At 38.6% G+C, this 17,931-nt stretch overlaps 1 protein-coding gene across 2 annotated transcripts in view; it reads right to left on the reverse strand.

Moving 5' to 3' along the window:
- CFAP54 (cilia and flagella associated protein 54) overlaps positions 1-17,931 on the reverse strand; it is a 301,722-nt gene that overhangs the window by 249,245 nt on the left and 34,546 nt on the right. For both annotated transcript variants that reach the window (XM_073788328.1, XM_019952057.3), the window contains exons 6-14: positions 16,898-17,041; positions 15,223-15,336; positions 14,998-15,099; positions 9,547-9,745; positions 7,330-7,511; positions 7,090-7,246; positions 6,068-6,153; positions 3,299-3,433; positions 2,087-2,237 (exon numbers count right to left, since the gene is read on the reverse strand). In XM_073788328.1, the coding sequence (XP_073644429.1) occupies positions 2,087-2,237; positions 3,299-3,433; positions 6,068-6,153; positions 7,090-7,246; positions 7,330-7,511; positions 9,547-9,745; positions 14,998-15,099; positions 15,223-15,336; positions 16,898-17,041 (1,270 nt within the window). The remainder of the gene's footprint in view (positions 1-2,086; positions 2,238-3,298; positions 3,434-6,067; positions 6,154-7,089; positions 7,247-7,329; positions 7,512-9,546; positions 9,746-14,997; positions 15,100-15,222; positions 15,337-16,897; positions 17,042-17,931) is intronic.

The following is a 17,931-nucleotide window of genomic DNA, read 5'->3' on the forward strand; positions in this document are numbered from 1 at the left end:
AACTTCCTGTACCTTGTATTCGCTTCCTTTCCTTCTCTGTCTCATTTCACCCCACCACCCTGCTTCCCTGGATCACATTCCAAATAACTACTACACTCAACTCCTTGTCTCAGAATCTGCTTCTGGGGAAACCAACCTGGGAAAAGAGTCAAGCTGACAACACCTGAACTCACCGGTAAATCTTTACATCATAACAAGTGGGACAACCAGGCATTGCATGGCTCCTGATGCAATGCAATAGGGAGTATGCATGAAGTATGCTCGCCCAAAAAATATAAGATGCTGGCAAGAATACTTTTTGAAAATGTATCACCTGAATACAAGCAACCTGGTAGATCTAATTACCAGGTAGAGAAACAAGTTAATCAACACCACAAGAATAGAAACAGCCAAATCCAGTATGTGGGAAATCCTACAGGGGGATAATTCAATTTCTTCGGGAGTAAGGAGAGGGGGAACTGCTACAGGTTACAGAGAGAGACTTAAGAGACACATAAGAAAATAAAATGTGTGGGAACGTTTGGATCCTGATTGGAACAAACCAACTTAAGACATTTTTAATACAATCAGGGACACAGGAATTTTTTACTTATTTTGTAAGGTGTAATAACAGTAACATGGTGGTTTTATAAAAAGAAAACAAAACCTTATCTGTTAGATAGATAGACCAACACACAACACATACACACACAACACATACACGTGTATATGCTGAGGTATTTGCTGGTGAAATGACATAATGTCTGCTTTAAAACACTCCGGGAAAAAAGAAAGTGTTGTCAGGAGAGATGAAATAAGATTAACAAAATATTCATAATTATTGGTACTGGATGATGCATACTCAGTGACTTATTTCACCTCTCTATATTTGAAATTCTACATAATAAAAGTTTTTAAAAAGGGAAAAGCATTTTAAGACAGGATGTGTCAAAAACATGACTTCAAGCCACTGAAAGTGTTAGATAGCCAGAGACCTCTAACCAGTGGTCCTCAAGTTTTGACGTGTATCAAAATCTCCTGGTAAGCTAATGAAGACCAGGAAGGTCCAGGCTAGTCGAAGTATGATAAGAATTTTTAAGAAGTTCCCAAGTGATACTGATACCGATCAAAGTTTGAGAACTATGGCTGTCAAATTCCATCTGCAAAGCTGCACTCAACAACCGAGAATAGGCAGAGCCAGATTAGCAAATCTCTGAGAAAACAATTATTACAGTAATTATTACCAAATCCCTCACACGTCATACACACTCTGTAAATGGGGTGAAATAGGAAAGTAGACACCCACATGTCTCCCCCACCTCATTTTCTATATGGGAGTTACCTAATGAAACAGATAATTCAGGGGTTCAACCACAGGCAGAAGAAAGAAAGAGGAGGGCAGACCAATCCTCTGAGAGAAGTCACCTCCTGGAAGGAGAACAGAATAATGGCAGGAAGGGGTTGGGACAGGGAGCGGAGGAGAATGAGTGGGAAATGGAGCAAACAGAGGAAGAAGATAAGAAGAAAGGGAAAAGAAGAGAGGCAACAGAATAAATGAAGAAAGAAGGAGAATTTTCAAAGGAGGGAATCAGAAGAGAGACTTAAAAAGGAGACAAAAGGTAGAAGGCCATGGATTCATTCAACAAACATTCATCTGAGCTCCTCCTCTGTGTCAGGCAATGTGCTGGTACCAAGGATAAAACGGTGACCTGAACACGCTCTCTTCCTTCATGAAGCATCACTCTAGTGGGAAATGGAAGGGGAGGGAGTAGGATAAAAGGGAGGAGAGACAAGAAAAGAGGAAGAATGGGGGAGGGAGAGAGACAGGGGTAGGTGGGCATGAGGAACGGAGAAGGGAAACATCTGAGTGAAGACAAGACACAAAGAGTTTCATCTGCCACTGAACCACAGAGCATATGATCTTTTTTTAACATCAACTTGGTCAAACCTATATCATTTCTATCTTTGATTATACATCATCACTGAAGCACAATACTGAAATGCCTAGTTTCCATAAACAGATATTAACCAGTAGTACGATTTATACTTATATGTTCATATGTATATATATATTAATGACCTCATATTTTTTCATTCAATATTTTACCTAGAAATTTTTTAAATTTTCTTCTGGGGTTTCCTAAAGACTCCAATATTTCACTTAATCGTAATGCGACCTCTGCCACCACCACCACATCAATGTCTTCCATTTTATAGCAGTGAATTATTTCATTTATCTGCCACAGAAGATAAACCCACTAAAAAGAGAAAATACACAGTATAATCAATTGAAAGTAACTACATTGTAGAAAGAGTCACATTTTGTAAAACTTAGTACTTCCTTGAAATCACCATCTTCTAATCATATGGAATACTATACAGGTACTCCTTATTAGTTGATCTTAATTATAAGTAATATAAAGATCAATAATCCTAATAAGATGACATTTAATGATCTATCTGTTGATATAAATTCACAAAGAAGATTTACTTAAGCTTATAGTCTGCATATCTATAGCCATAATGGAAAATTTATCATATGGTTTATATATAGATATATAGATATATATATATATATCAGTGAAGATTATCTGTATCTTCAAAATTCTCATTCTCCCTTCAAAAAGCAGTGGTTAAGATCACTATCAAAGGCATCCAAAATAGTGAGGGGGAAGCAGATGTTTCAAGTTCCATGCTGGGTGCCTTGGAAGCTGTCTTTCATGTCTATAACCCCAAAGCTTAGCACATAAAATTAGCCATCACAGTTTGGGAGCTAAAATGAGAAAACAACATTTATGCACCCACATCATTAGTTTATTAAACTATATGATAAAATCATGCCCATGCAACCTTATGTAGCGAATCTTAGGAGGCCTCAGAATCATAGAAGACTGTGTTACTGTTAAAATATTCTCTCCTAAGTTTCCAGGTTATAATATTCACCTGTTCTACTTTCTCCTTTCCAAAGGAGAGAGCTCAAAAATATACTATTGATATTATTACCAAAAAAACTGAAAAGCCTTACTTGTATTTTATATTATTAACCTTCTTAATGAATATATCCAAGTTCATATAACCTTAAACATACTGTATTTACTCCTCCCTGAAAAACCTGAAACACCTCCCTGCTTCCCAAAATTAAACTGAGGCAGAAGTGCAGGGAATACACTTAAAGGAAAGGCTCACTCACCACTACATTTAAAGAATAGTATTGATAATTATGAGGGTGGGTAAATAGGGAAAATTTAGGTTTGAAATGTGCATCACAAATTAAATTAGCAATAACAAAAAGCATATGAAGAGAAACAAAAAGGAATACTTTATTAGTACTGATTTTCTGGGTGAATTTTGCATAGTCATTTCCAGACACATTGACCCGCTGAATTCCTACTTTGCACTTCTGCCATAGGAACATTATCATGTCCACAACGATTTCTTTATCAGGCTGAGCATTCTGAAAACAAAAGTGGTAAAGTAAATTGATAAGAACAGTAAGATATAGAGATATAGGTAAACAACATTTAATGTGTGCCAGGCAACATTCTCAGAGCTTTATACTTATTGCAGTGAACTGAATGTTTGTGTCAACTCAAATTTCTTATGTTGAATTCCTAACTCCCAAAGCAATGGTATTAGGAGGTGTCTTTAGGAGGCAACTGGTATGAGGGTGGGGCCCTCATGAATGAGAATAGTGCCCTTATAAAAGGGACCCCAGAAAGAGAGTGAGAGACTCCTTTCTGCCAAGTGAAGACACAGCAAGAAGACAGCCATCTATGAACCAGGAGGCAGATGACGCCTTGATTTCTCAGCCTCCAGAACTGTGAGAAATAAATGTTTGTTGTGTAAGCCAACCAGTCTAGGGTATCTTTGTTATAGAAGCTCAAATAGACTAAGACATATACCAGCTCATTTAATCCTCATAACAACCTATGAAGTGAGTACTATTACTATCATCCCCACTTTACAGATGAGCAAACTGAAGCACAACAAGATGAAGTGGTTTTTCATAAGATAAAATGAAAGAAAGTAGCAGAGCCAGGATTCAAACCCAAGAAGTCTAGCTCTAGAGACCTCACTCTTAACTGCTCTAGGCTACTTGACCTCTCTAAAAAGAACAGTTCCAAATACTTTTAGGCAAGTTATGTAAACCTACCAGTTTCATCCAGATTTGAAGTGTGTATATACTTCTTTCTTTTTAAAATTTCGGTATTAAAATAATAAAGAAGGGACTTCCCTGGTGGCGCAGTGGTTAAGAATCCGCCTGCCAAGGCAGGGGACACGATTCAATACCTGGTCCAAGAAGATCCCACATACCGTGGCGCAACTAAGCCCGTGCACCACAACTACTGAGCCTGAGCTCTAGAGCCCATGAGCCACAGCTACTGAGTCCGCGTGCCACAACTACAGAAGCCTGCACGCCTAGAGTCTGTGCTCCACAACGAGAAGCAACAGCAATAAGAAGCCCGCGCACCGCAATGAAGAGTAGTCCCCACTCGCCGCAACTAGAGAAAGCCCGTGTGCGGCAACAAAGACCCAACGCAGCCAAAAATAAATAAATAATAATAAAGAATGGAGAGGTGGAGAAACTAATAAGGGGAAAGGGAATGGGGAGCTGGGAAAGGTTATGGACAAAAAGAAAAGAGAGACATGAAGGAACTAAACTGAACATCACACTGGATATCAACAGATGACCCAAATCAAGTATATCTCCTCTCAGTTCAGTTACTTTGGCTCTTTCCAAAAGGAAAATAAAGTTATTCACTGTATATGAACTAGAAAGATAATGAGTTTATGATTAAAATATATCAAACGTCGAGCTCCTTTGGGGCAGCTCTAAGACTTATTTCACATATGCAGAACCATAGTACAGTGCTTGGAAACATAACTGAGCTCAAAAAATGTTTACTGAATTGAACTGAACTAAGATACACATGGTTTTTTAAAAAGCAGAAAGATGAAAATTTCATGCACTTTTCAGCCTTGATTGGAATTTTTTGGTTTGGTTTGCCCACGATAATAAGTATATTTGCTATCAAATACCTTTCTTTCAAAAATTAAACACCTGTCACAGGTTATAACAAACTAATAAATGAAGGAATAGAAAATATTATAAGAGTGGAACTTCTCGAGTCCCTTACTGTGTTTCACTTACCTGAACAATAGTTAATATAGTGCTCTATAATTGTGGTTTTCAAACATTTTTTTATAGCAGTAAAACCAAATTTTCAAAGGAAATTCCCTCAGAATCTCAAAAACTAATAGGAACAGCTTAGGGTGTTACGGCCTAAAGCTGGCTCCTGAGGAGCCTCAGAGAAGCTCGGGGGGGGGGGGGGGGGGCGGTCCCTGGAATTCAGTTTAAAACCAGTACTATACTAGTTTTGCTTAAATATACATACCCACAAATCATCATTTCTAAATACTGGCCATTGTGTGCTAAGTGACTCCAAATAATAACCAGGCTTTGTACTCAGGGACTGGAAAGCAGTGTTTTAAGAATATTAACTCTCACTAAAACCACTGCCTCATTTCCTTCATCATTAGAAATATAGCTAACCTCCTCAGTGCTTTGTGTCCACCTAGAGGGGTGGGATAGGGAGGGTGGGAGAGAGAAGCAAGAGGGAGGAGATATGGGGATGTAGGTATACATATAGCTGATTCACTTTGTTATACAGCAGAAACTAACACACCATTGTAAAGCAATTATACTCCAATAAAGATGTTTAAAAAAATGCAAGAAAGAAGAAAAACTATACATATATACAAGAAAAAAATAAGAAAATCATATGTTAGAGAAAATAGATGTTAGAACGAGTCTTAAGTTTAAGAATAAATCTGGCAAAAAAAAAAAAAGAAATATAGCTAGCCTTGGAATTTCCCAAGAAGGAAGAGACTGACACCCAAAATGATGACAATAATAAAAACAAATTTAAAATTACAAGTCAGGGTATAAATTGATCTCTTCTTCTAATGATTAAACAATACAGAATTTCAGCAAGGTGAAATTCCTGTGATTTTTAAATCTGGCTTTAAATTAAGTAAAAGAGCCTCCTTTGACACTATTACAAATTATCCAAAATAGCTTTTTCACCTGTGGAGAGCCACAGACACAGGAATACAAGGTTGCCGCCAAATGGGAAATGTCTTCTGAATATCCACAAGTCTTCACAGAAGTATCTCAATTTATAAAATACAGGAAAATGAAACAAAAAATTTCGTCACAAAATTTCAAATAGAAAAGGCATAGAAACACAGAAATTCTACAAAAGTGACATAAATGATATCTGGGCAAATAGTATATCAATAAGACACTTTAAATGCTTCTGTATGAAAACTCATCTAAGTAGGCTCTAATTCAGTTAAAATGGACTATTAATATTTTCATTAATCTGCAATCTGTATGCCAACTATGTCCATAATGGAATTGAGAAGGTTTGTAATATTAAAACATATAGAGTAGTTGAAATAAAAATAACAAAGGTATCTATTCAGAAACCATTAGAAAAAAAAAAAAAGCATCGTTACTTGGTACAAATTATTTACCACAATTTAGCAGCCATTCAATGCTAAGAATATGATAAAACATAAAAGTATAGGATTAAATAATTCTCTAAAAAACAGAGGCTGCAGATTTTCAATTATATACACAATGACTTTTAAGACGTAAAAAGTTTTAGAATGGAAAACTCTGCATGCTGGAAACAGAGAGGAGACCACCAAACCTTCCCTTACCAAAGTGAACTGATAGATTTGATTTGCTGCCCTGCTGGCCTCTCACTGATAAGGTAGCAGCTAAGTAGAGCCTCATTCTTCTGCTCAAAACCATGACTCAAAATAAAATCCAGCATCTTTACAAGGCCTAGGAACCTGCCAGACCAGGCACCCAGCTATTTCCCTGAGCTCACCTCCTACCGCATTCTCAAATGCCAGCACCACCACTAGCGCACTCCAACCATACATGCCTCCTTGCCATTCTTTCAACAATCAAGCATACTCTCACTCAGGGCCTTTACACTTCCTGCTCCCTCTGCCTTGAACATTCTTTCTCTCACCTCACCTGTAGAGAGCATATAAAGTCATCTTAGTTTTTCAAAAATGCAAATAAATACTCACCATGAAGAGCAATTTTTTTACCATTAACTTGACTTCCTTTGTAGTTTTCGAGGGGAAAGATCAAACCTTTGTTTCTCTTTACGTTGATTAAAGGTTCTATTGCAAGAAGAAGAATTAAATCTTTCTCTGCTTTCTTTGACTCTGGATCATCCTGCCTCTAAGAAAAGTATATCCCACAATTAATTACTTCAGTGTCATGTTAATAAAATAAAAACAAAGTAACTATTTTGCATATATTACCTGGAGAAAATCAATAAGCTGCCCAGCTGCAGATTCAAATAAACTCCACTCCTCATAAGTAAAAGCTAGTTTTATAAATTTTACAGCAGCATCCACAGAAATAACATTTTTCCTTCTTATAATAAGTTCCAAAAGAGAAGACTTTGGAAAATCAAGCATGCCATCTGCACTGGTATTTGACACTAGAAAAAGAAAGAGAGGGGTTTGGATGTCATTTGTGCAAAGAAATATTTACTAAGTATTAAATGTCAGACACTGCCAGGCTAGGTAAACAACGGAAAAGACGCAAACACAACCCCTACCTTCACAGAGCTCGCACGCAGGTGGGGGCAACAAGGAATCTTAGGGGGCAAATATCTTGGCGCTGTGTGGACAAGAAAGAAAGGCATCGGACAGAGGTTTGGAGTAGGAGGTCGGTCAGGGAAGGCCACCCCAGAGGGAGGAACATGGAATCTCAAAAAGAGAGGATTAGCAAGAGTTGACTAGTGAAACAGACAGCTAGAGATTACAGACTGGGAGCTCGGAAAAGAGATCTCAAATAGGGGTATAGCTTTAGAGTCATCATTACATATCCACAGTAAATGGGCAACAGACGGCTGCCTAGGACAGAGCAGCAAGGAACCCCAACAAGTAAGAGAAGGGCCGCGGGAGCAAAGGCTGCAAGGGAGAGCGTTTAAAGAGAAAGGAGTAGTCAACAGCAACAACTACTACAGAGAGCAAAGGGAAGAAAAACACTGACTTTCAAATTGAACAATAAGGAGGTTATCCCTGACACTCTCTGTCCATGACAGAAGACCGCCAAGTACAAGCAGGAAGGAAAGAATTTGGGACAGTGAAAACAGACAACTCCTTCAATAAATCTGACTCTAACAAGAGGAAGAAATACAGGGGAGGAAGCTAGATAGGGATGAAGGGCAGTCTGCAGAGATTAGGCCCAAAGACCTAAAGAGGAGGAGAAGGAACATTCCTTCCACTTCAATGACAGACAGTGGATGAAGGTAAATTTTCAGGTGTCGGTGAAGGAAGTCAAGAGAATTCTCCTCTGAGATCTCGTACCTTCCTTGTGAGGAAAAGATGAGCCCAAACTGCGGCACAGAGGCTCCTTGCCCTCAGATGGGTGCACACACACACACGCACATCCTAAGCTCACTTAGATAATCATGATGATGTTACAAACAATTTTATGAAAATTTTAAGATATAGATAAAATCAAAGTACTATTTACCAAACAGAAGATTTTTTTAAAATGAAAAGAAATTCTAAATCATTTTATATCTATGGAAGAAATGTAATCCATAGTTAAAAACATTTCCACAAAGAGAATTCCAGGTCCAAATGCCTTCACCAGCAAATTCAAACATTTGAGAAGAAATAACACAAATCTGACACAAACTCCTCCAGATAGTAGAAAAAGAGGGCAGAACTCTCAACTCTTATTATGAGGCCAACATGACCTTGAGAGCAAAACCCAAAAAGGATATTATAAGAAAGGAAATCTCTCTCATGAACAGAGAAGCAGAAATATTAAACACTAGCAAGAAAATCAAGCAATATATCAGAAGGATAATCCTCACTGCCAGATTAAGTTTATTCCAACAATATGGAGTAATTAAAAATTAGATAAGCAATCAATGTAATGTACCACATTAATAGAAATAAAAGACAAATCCATTCGATTAACTCAATAAATCTCAATAAACCCATAAAAAAGGTTTTGATAAAATTCAACAAATATTCAGGATTAAAAACATACAAAACTCTCATTAAACCAAGAATAAAAGAAATTTCATTAATCTCAAACAGGGTGTCTAAAAATATCCTTCAGCAAATATCAAAATTAATGATAAAATACTGAAAGCTTTCCATCTGAGATCATAAATGAGACAAGGATATCTGCTATCACCACTTCCATCCCATGTTTTACTGGAGAGCCTATCCAGTGCAAAGTAAGTCAAAAAATGCAAGAAAGAAGAAATTAAAAGGTTAAGAATTGGAAAGAAACATAATTGTCATTATTCACAGATCATATGATTGTATACATAAAAAATCCAAAAGAAAATCTACTAATACATTATCTGAATTATCCATTGAGTCTAGCAAGGTTGCTGAATTCAAGATCAATAAAAATCGGTATCAGTTTCTTAGGTATGGACTACCGTGCTAAAATTTTTGTTATTCATGTTCTACCATAAAATATTATTTTAACAACATATTTACTTATTAAAAGTTCTTTTCCTGCTATAAACAGTTCTGAGACAACATCACGAACTTCTACTTCATCTGTAACAACAGGTCCAGTTTGTAGTGTTCGCCGATTTGAGTCAGAGAGAGCCTCCAAGACAGCCAGAAACCGGGATGCAGTGCTATCAAACATCTCATCCAACAACTGTTCTGTGACAGTACGTGGCCACGGCAACTGGAATTAAAAAAAAAAAACACAGCTCACTTTTTTAAAGTTCCGCGATGTTTGATAGCATAAGGCGAAGACAAGTAAGGTGAGCTTCATTAACGCTAGAAGAGAGAGTGGTTGGTCTGTGGATGAGAGATGGCTGCTTTTACGGTTTTCATTTTTTGAGGTGTCACTCCAGACTTTATTAAAGTTTATGTATGTCATGCTGCCATTACATCAAAAACGTTGCCATCTCTTTATATGTTTGTGTTTCCAGAGCAGCCTAAAAAGGCTGTTTATTAATAAATGGCAGCATCAGTCTCTATATGGTTTGTAGTACCTCCATGACAGCCTTTAGGAACTGATACTCAAACTTTGGTTGCCTCAAAATCTCTCAGGAGCTCTTTTTAGATTCACAGACCAAATCTCCAGAGATTCAGTGAGTCTGGGTGGGACATTTTTAGTAAACACTGGAGGTCCTTCTAGTGCAGAAGGTCCCCAAACCCAAATTTGAAACACTATTTTATAGTATAAATAACAGGTCTTATGGTAGCTAACTCTAAAGAAGAGTTGACCAGCTGTATACAAGTAAGCCAGAGCCAGTTAGAGCCGCGTGCAAATCCCTAGCCACTGTGCTTTGTGTCGGCCCAGAATGATTTCACCCCAAGCAGATGGCCTGCCTCCACACTTTAGTCTTCTCTCTGACAAATGACCTGTTCTCTGTACTTAGATTACCAGGAAACAAGAAAGGTAGCTCTAGCTGGCTTTTCTAGAATCCATGTCCAGTTAGAGGATATCCATATTTCCCACAACTTCCTTGCTTCATTCCTCTTCCTGGGGCAAAGTCAGAAAGACGGAAAAGCAAAAGCAGGGATAAAGCTGCTTTGGACTATTTTTCCCCAAACAAAAACTTCCCTGCTTATTAGCTTCCATGTGCTTTCAACCCTTAGGTTAACTGACATGTTAAAAACCTCAGTAAAGCTTAAGCTTCATGCCCTGCCCTCTCTTGCTTTACAAACAGACGTCAGGGTTTCTTCTAAGATGTTTGCTATGGGTTAAAACAGAGCTTTAAAAAATTATATTTAAACAGCATAATAAACTTTCTAATAATTAGAAGTATTCAAAATGAAATGGTAAAACGTAAATAAATTACAGTGAAATTGTTTTTTAAAATATCCTAGAAAAACTAGCAAGAAGTGAACTAGAGCTATAGATTTATCATAGCTATAGATGAATAACAAGCAAAAGATTTTAAAATATAAATATTTAAAAGACCTACAAAAAAATATTTAAAGGAAACACAATTAAAAAAACACTGGATTGGGGCTTCCCTGGTGGCGCAGTGGTTGAGAGTCCGTCTGCCGATGCAGGGGACATGTGTTCGTGCCCCGGTCCGAGAGGATCCCACATGCCGCGGAGCAGCTGGGCCCATGAGCCACGGCCGCTGAGCCTGCACGTCCGGAGGCTGTGCTCCGCAACAGGAAAGGCCACAACAGTGACAGGCCCGCGTACCGCAAAAAAAAAAAAACAACACTGGATTGTCAAGCATGACAAGCAAAATATTAATCTCTATAAAAACAATAAGCCTGGTGGTGGGATGAATTGGGAGATTGGGATTGACATATATACACTAATATGTATAAAACAGATACCTAATAAGAACCTGCTGTATAAAAAAATAAAATTAAAAAAAAACTGTAGGCATAATGAAAAAAGAAATGAGCCTATTCAAATACATTTTAAAAATTAAAATCTCTAGTAGATAAATGGTCAAAGCTGTAAAAGATAATTCACCTGAAAAGAAAATATAAAGAGTAAACACAAATATAAGGGAAAGTTGGATCAAAATAATAGTTAAAACAAGCCACTTTATGAAAACTGAATTATTTTTTAAATTAAGAAATAATAATATCAAAATGATAATAGCTTGTGGTGGAATTGGTACATGTGGACTGTCACCTTGGAGTACTTGTTTCGGAAATCGATTTGGCAATATATATCAAGAGAAATAAAAATGTTTGTCTAACATTATTCAAATTCTATACCTTGAATTTTACCCACAGGAAATAAAAGAAAGAAAAAATAATATACCTGAAGATGTTGATTACAGCAATATTTATAACAGCAAAGAATGGGAAAACAACTAAATTACTAGTAATAAAAAATATTAGACAAATCCTGGTACATGTACTGCATAGGGTATACTAAACCATCTTTTAAATTGTCAAGATGGATGAGAAGCTGAATGATATAACCCATGCAGTCAGTTCCAACCCTAAACACCATGGCTTCCATGACATCGGTGCCATAAGATGTATTATGTTAATTCCCCAACATAATACATCCACTCCATTCAAGCTCAGTTTCTCACTGTCTCACTGTCCACCAAAAGTCGTTGCTTACTTTTGCTTCCAAGCTATGTTTATGCCCTTGTCCTTTACTTAGAATGTTTTCCCGCCTTCTCCCTGTCTAATCAAATCCCGCTTGTTATTCCAAAGCCATTCAAAAAAGAACTTCAGGGCTTCCCTGGTGGCGCAGTGGTTAGGAACCTGCCTGCCAACGCAGGGGACACGGGTTTGAGCCCTGGTCCGGGAAGATCCCACATGCTGCAGAGCAGCTAAGCCCGTGCGCCACAACTACTGAGCATGCACTCTGGAGCCCACGAACCACAACTACTGAGCCCGTGCGCCACGGCTACTGAGGCCCGCGCGCCTGGAGCCCGAGCTCCGCAACAAGAGAAGCCACTGCAGTGAGAAGTCCGCGCACTGCAATGAAGAGTAGTCCCTGCTCGCCACAGCTAGAGAAAGCCTGCGTGCAGCAATGAAGACCCAACACAGCCAAAAAATAAATAAATAAAAGAAAGAAACAAAGAAAGAAAGAAAGAAAGAACTTCGACTTCATCTTTTCCATGTGCCACCACTCTTGAACCACAGTAGGCCTTCGATACATGGCTACTGAATGAATGAATGAAAAATAAATAGTAATAGCTCATACAACTGAGGACCTACCATGTGCCAGGAACATTCTAAGGGCTTTACATGTAACTCATTTAATCACCACCGTTATTTCCTTCTTAATTCTTATCACAAGCTATAAGTTACTTATTTATTATGTAATTTTTCCACTAGAAGGTAACCTCTACGTATCTTGCTCACAGAGCAGGTACTTTAAAAATATGTATTGAGGGCTTCCCTGGTGGCGCAGTGGTTGAGAGTCCGCCTGCCGACGCAGGGGACGCAGGTTCGTGCCCCGGTCTGGGAGGATCCCACATGCCGCGGAGCGGCTAGGCCCGTGAGCCATGGCCGCTGAGCTTGCGCGTCCGGAGCCTGTGCTCCGCAACGGGAGAGGCCACAACAGTGAGAAACCCACGTACCGCAAAAAAAAAAAAAAAAATGTATTGAATGAATCACTAAATGGTCAATCACTAGAAGTCTGAATTAGCAGTCTTATAAAACAATCCTTTGAAAGTCAAAATGATTCACTGTGAGTTAACAACTGTTCTATGAACTCAGAAATTTTCTGTAAAATAGATTTAACACACACTGAAATACTTTCGTTTGTAGAAACAGTAAAACGATTTCATAAATTTAAAGCAGAACATTCTGCAAAATATGCCTCCTGCTCTCTAACGAACACTATAGCATTACTACTTAACAATACCAGATGCAGGATATTCAACAGCTCATCCAAGGAATTGTCTATAATTTGGCAAGCTACCACCCCCACCAATTACATACCACTGGTCAGTAAGGGATATGATTTGAAAGGAGGTACGAACTACATGCCTGGGATCAGTACTCAATTTATCTCAGAGACACTAAGTAGCAATAGAAAGCTACCATGTCCAAATATTTGTATTTAAATATGATTTATTTAAAAGAAAAAAGAAATAAAAAGGGCTTCCCTGGTGGCACAGTGGTTGAGAGTCCGCCTGCCGATGCAGGGGACACGGGTTCGTGCCCCGGTCCGGGAAGATCCCACATGCCGTGGAGCGGCTGGGCCCGTGAGCCATGGCCGCTGAGCCTGCGCGTCCGGAGCCTGTGCTCCGCAACGGGAAAGGCCACAACAGTGAGAGGCCCGCGTACCGCAAAAAAAAAAAAAAAAAAAAAAAAGAATTCCTCTCAAATATTATAAGAAGAAATGAGGAAAGAGAATGGCAGTCACTGGAGTAGTTAGAATACACTGAGCTAGAGACCTGGGTTCTGGTTCCGGTGCCGCCAGCAGCTGGCTTAAATACTCTGGGCTTTATTTTCCCCGTCTGTAATAGAAAAGGACTGAACCAAATGATTTCTAAAATTCCTTCCAGGTTCTGAGATTCTACTACTCTTCTGTCAGAAAATGCTCATCTTCTTCCCCCTCACTTTCATTTTCAGTCCCAAAGAAGCTCACAAGAGAGTTTACAACTGTCTAGAATGATCAGGGAACACTTCAAAGAAATACAGAGCTGGGACTTAAGGAACACTGAGATTCAGAATGGCCAGGGAGAAGACAGTGGGAGAAGGAGAAAGGCAGAAGGGAGAAAGGGCAGAGGATCCCACAGGCATATCTATGTCCCACTCCTCTCCCTGGGAGCCCTTAGTGCTGTTGGCCAAACACACCTGTGGCCAAGAGGGGCCATGTGAGGAGTTCTGAATATGTTAGAAAGGAGGCTGCTGTCACTTCCATGCTGAGCATCACTGCCTGTGTGAGGTCCTCCAGAGCTCTCTTAGGTGCCCTCTGGCAGAACGACCCGGCAATTTTCCAAATGAGGACTGCTCCTCAACCTGGCCCTGAGCATCGGTCATGAGCAGAGCTCCTGATAACTATAATAATGTTTGACTCCAGTGGGAAATAAATTGCTTTAAGCCACTGAGACATGGGGGTTGTTTGCTGCTCCAGTATAACCTACACCCTAAACGCTCCCAAAGGTGAAACCAGAAGCTGATAAGAAAAGGTGCCTCCACCTCTTCTCCATCCTCAATGCCTTTGAAGCTGACACCAAGTGGTCAAAAGGCCTCTGCAGCAGCACTCAGAAGCCTGTGCATTTGAACCTTTCCCAGGCTCTTCAGCTTCTTGGCCTTTCATGTTACAAAACTGGGATTGTGCGAAGGTACAAAAGCTTTGAGAAAGGGATGAAGCAAGGCCGTGTCCAAATTGGGAAGGCATTCTTCTATTTGCCACTGGTGCAGGGATTAGGGGCCAGGATTTAATACTTAGTGTCTAGGCTTAAAAGACAGAGAGGTATAACACAAACGCACTGCAAAAAGAGTCTAAAACAGAGAAGACATTCTGAGACTTACAGTTTGTGCTTCCCTTAGGTTAGCTCTTATATTTGGTCTAAAGAAGCTTTTGTTTCTTCTTCTAGATTCAAATACTCCCCTTTTGAAGATCATGACTGCCATCTGCCTCAAAAAGAAGAATTACATATGAAGTAACAGTGGGATGTACTTCTCAACTACTAATATTAAGTACTTAATCATTTGTAGAGTACAGTAGATTTCTGTTATTTCATGAAATTTTTATACCTTTATCGTGGCCTCTCTATAATATCCTCTGGATTCTTCCTGTGATTGTGAGGAACTCATTAATTCCAGTTGCCTTAACTCATCAATTTTAGCCAAAGCACGCCGAGCAAATGCCTACATGCAATTAAAATAAATTTAATTCATAGTAAGTTAGAGTATAGTGATTAAAAATGTATCAAGACAGTATGTTTTATTCTCCCAGACATTTGATTTAATTGGTGAATTAAACTCTATGCTGATGCTGATTCTTTAGAACACGGTAGCTATCCAGTCAATCATTTCCGAGAAGCACCACTAATTTCTGTAAATCTAAAGTTAATAAAATGTTGGATATACTAACTTTATGAATTAATTCAAAAAGTAAGGAAAGTCAAATTCTGGGCTAAACAGCAGCTTCATATAGACGATCACTTCTCTGGCATTGTACACACGTACGCACACAAGCGCACGCGCACGCGCACACACACACACACACACCTCCTCAGTGCTCTTCTCAAATTCTAACCTTTCTACCAAAACAAGCTGTATTATCTATTCAATTGTTCACACTGTCCACTAAATTGTGAGGTCCTTAAAGGGTCTTATTCATTTTTGGATTTCCAGTACCCAACATATAGGAAGTATTTATTAATATATGAGGAAAGGAAGCAGGCTAGCTTATTTAATCAGTTCACCATTATTATAATTCTTTAGCAATAACAGCAAAACAAGTTCAATTCATGCAATTTATTTTACTAGTTCTTTGAAGTACTTTATTTATAATTTGAGTTTTCATGAAGATGCTTCTAGAACACAATAGTAACATAAAGGGTTACATTTTCCAATAAGAAAAAATTCCAATAGGAATCAAATGGTCAAAACTCTGCAAACATTTCGATCCCTGATAAATTTAATAGCTATAGAAACATGCCACCACTAGTACACTAAAACTACGCATGTATGGTGAGCAGTTTCTAGAATGTATCCTAGGCTAGAAAAAGTATCCCACAAGGGCTGTATTAAGCTGTTCTCCTGCTGAAATCCAACCCACCCTGTACTCACCAAGCTATGCACACTGGTGCAGGGACAGGTTCGCCCAAAGGAAAGGGTGCCTGTTTCTAATTCTCACCAAGACCCCATCCACTGACAAGCCAAGTACCACATACCATAATGAGAGTACCTGTTTTCATCTGCACAGAGGTGTGGCACAGACCAATAGAAGCCCCAACCAGTTAAGTTATAGTTCAAATATTCAATCAAAAATATACATAGGAAAAGAGGAAAAATAAGAAATAGAGTACACTAAATAAATGGTGGTAGGAAGCAGAGAAAAGCAAGACAAATGGATGGCAGGTGGCATGGAACACAGTAACTAAACAGGGAAAGAAAGTAGCTTGCATACAAGAATACAATAAGGAAGGGAAGATATCAGAGATCTAATTCAGAAAAGGAGTAAAGACGGTAGAACTGAATAGAGAATAAAGGGGGAAACAGGAAGTGATGCGAGAGACCAACAGAATGGAGAAGTCAAGCAAATTTCTGCAAATAAAGCCTGGGACTTTTGTCTTTGCTTCACTGCAATTCTTTGGGTTTTGTTTGTTTGCTTGTTTGTTTTCTTGCCGCTCATCTAAAGAAAAAAATGCTGAATATGTTGTATTTTTAAATACTGGCATCCTCAGAGTTAAAAGCAGCGTACCTCTCCGTGAATACCAGCCTGGCAGTCATAGTAGCATTGACAGACAGCGGTGTAAAGAGTAGCTCTCCACGTCAAGTACCTGATGGACAGAAGTGGGACCGAGGATTCCATACATACACTGGCCCACAGGAGATATTCCAAGGCCTGAGACAGAAAAAGGGCACAATAGAATGTCTTTTCATTTTAAGCTAATAATGCCGATTTTCATTTAATGTTATCAAATTATGAGTGGTGAGCCCAAGCTGCTGACTACTTAAACTAAAAATACCACAAATAATGAGTCAATTAAAAAAACAAGCATTTAAAAGTAAAAGAATTATCTCAAGAACTCAAAATCTCAAGTTAACCATTTTAGAATGTCTTCCTTCTTAGCTCCTAAAATCCTATGAACTCAGCTTATTTTTATTAACATTTATCAAGTGTCAACAGTAGTCCAGGAGCTAATTCCAACAATGCAATTGTTATTAGCTGGTCTCAAACCAATGTATTATTCTGAAAATAAACTGGCATAACAGGGTAGGGAAAAACAGGAAAGGCTTACAATCTGGGGCCTGTGATACTTAGCAGAAACGGTCCAGGATTAGAAGCAAAAAGACCTGGGCTTCAGTTCCAATTTTAACACCTAGTATCTGTGTCATTTTACTTCTCCAGACCTCGATTTTCTCATCTATAAAATGGATATCTTAGCACATCACTGCAGTACTATTATGGGAAGGAGATAATGTACATGACACACTAGGATGATTTTGACTCAATTGTAAGCCGTCCATAAATAATGCCTATTACCAGTGTAATTATTCCGAAGGTACAAACTGAAACAAAATTTGGGGGAAGGGTCACCATTGTTATTGGCCCATCCGTTGGAATATATGTAAGAGCCTCTTGTGCTATTCTATCTACAGTTAAAGAACTTTTCCCCACCATCCCAGTGATAATCCTTTTTGGACATATTTTTCCCATAAAGCCCTGGAAAACACTATTTGAAACTGGGAAACACTATTTGATGATAATGTATTCTGCAGTTAACTTCGTCA

This window comes from Tursiops truncatus, chromosome 11, assembly GCF_011762595.2.
Source record: "Tursiops truncatus isolate mTurTru1 chromosome 11, mTurTru1.mat.Y, whole genome shotgun sequence".
Classification (NCBI taxonomy): domain Eukaryota; kingdom Metazoa; phylum Chordata; class Mammalia; order Artiodactyla; family Delphinidae; genus Tursiops; species Tursiops truncatus.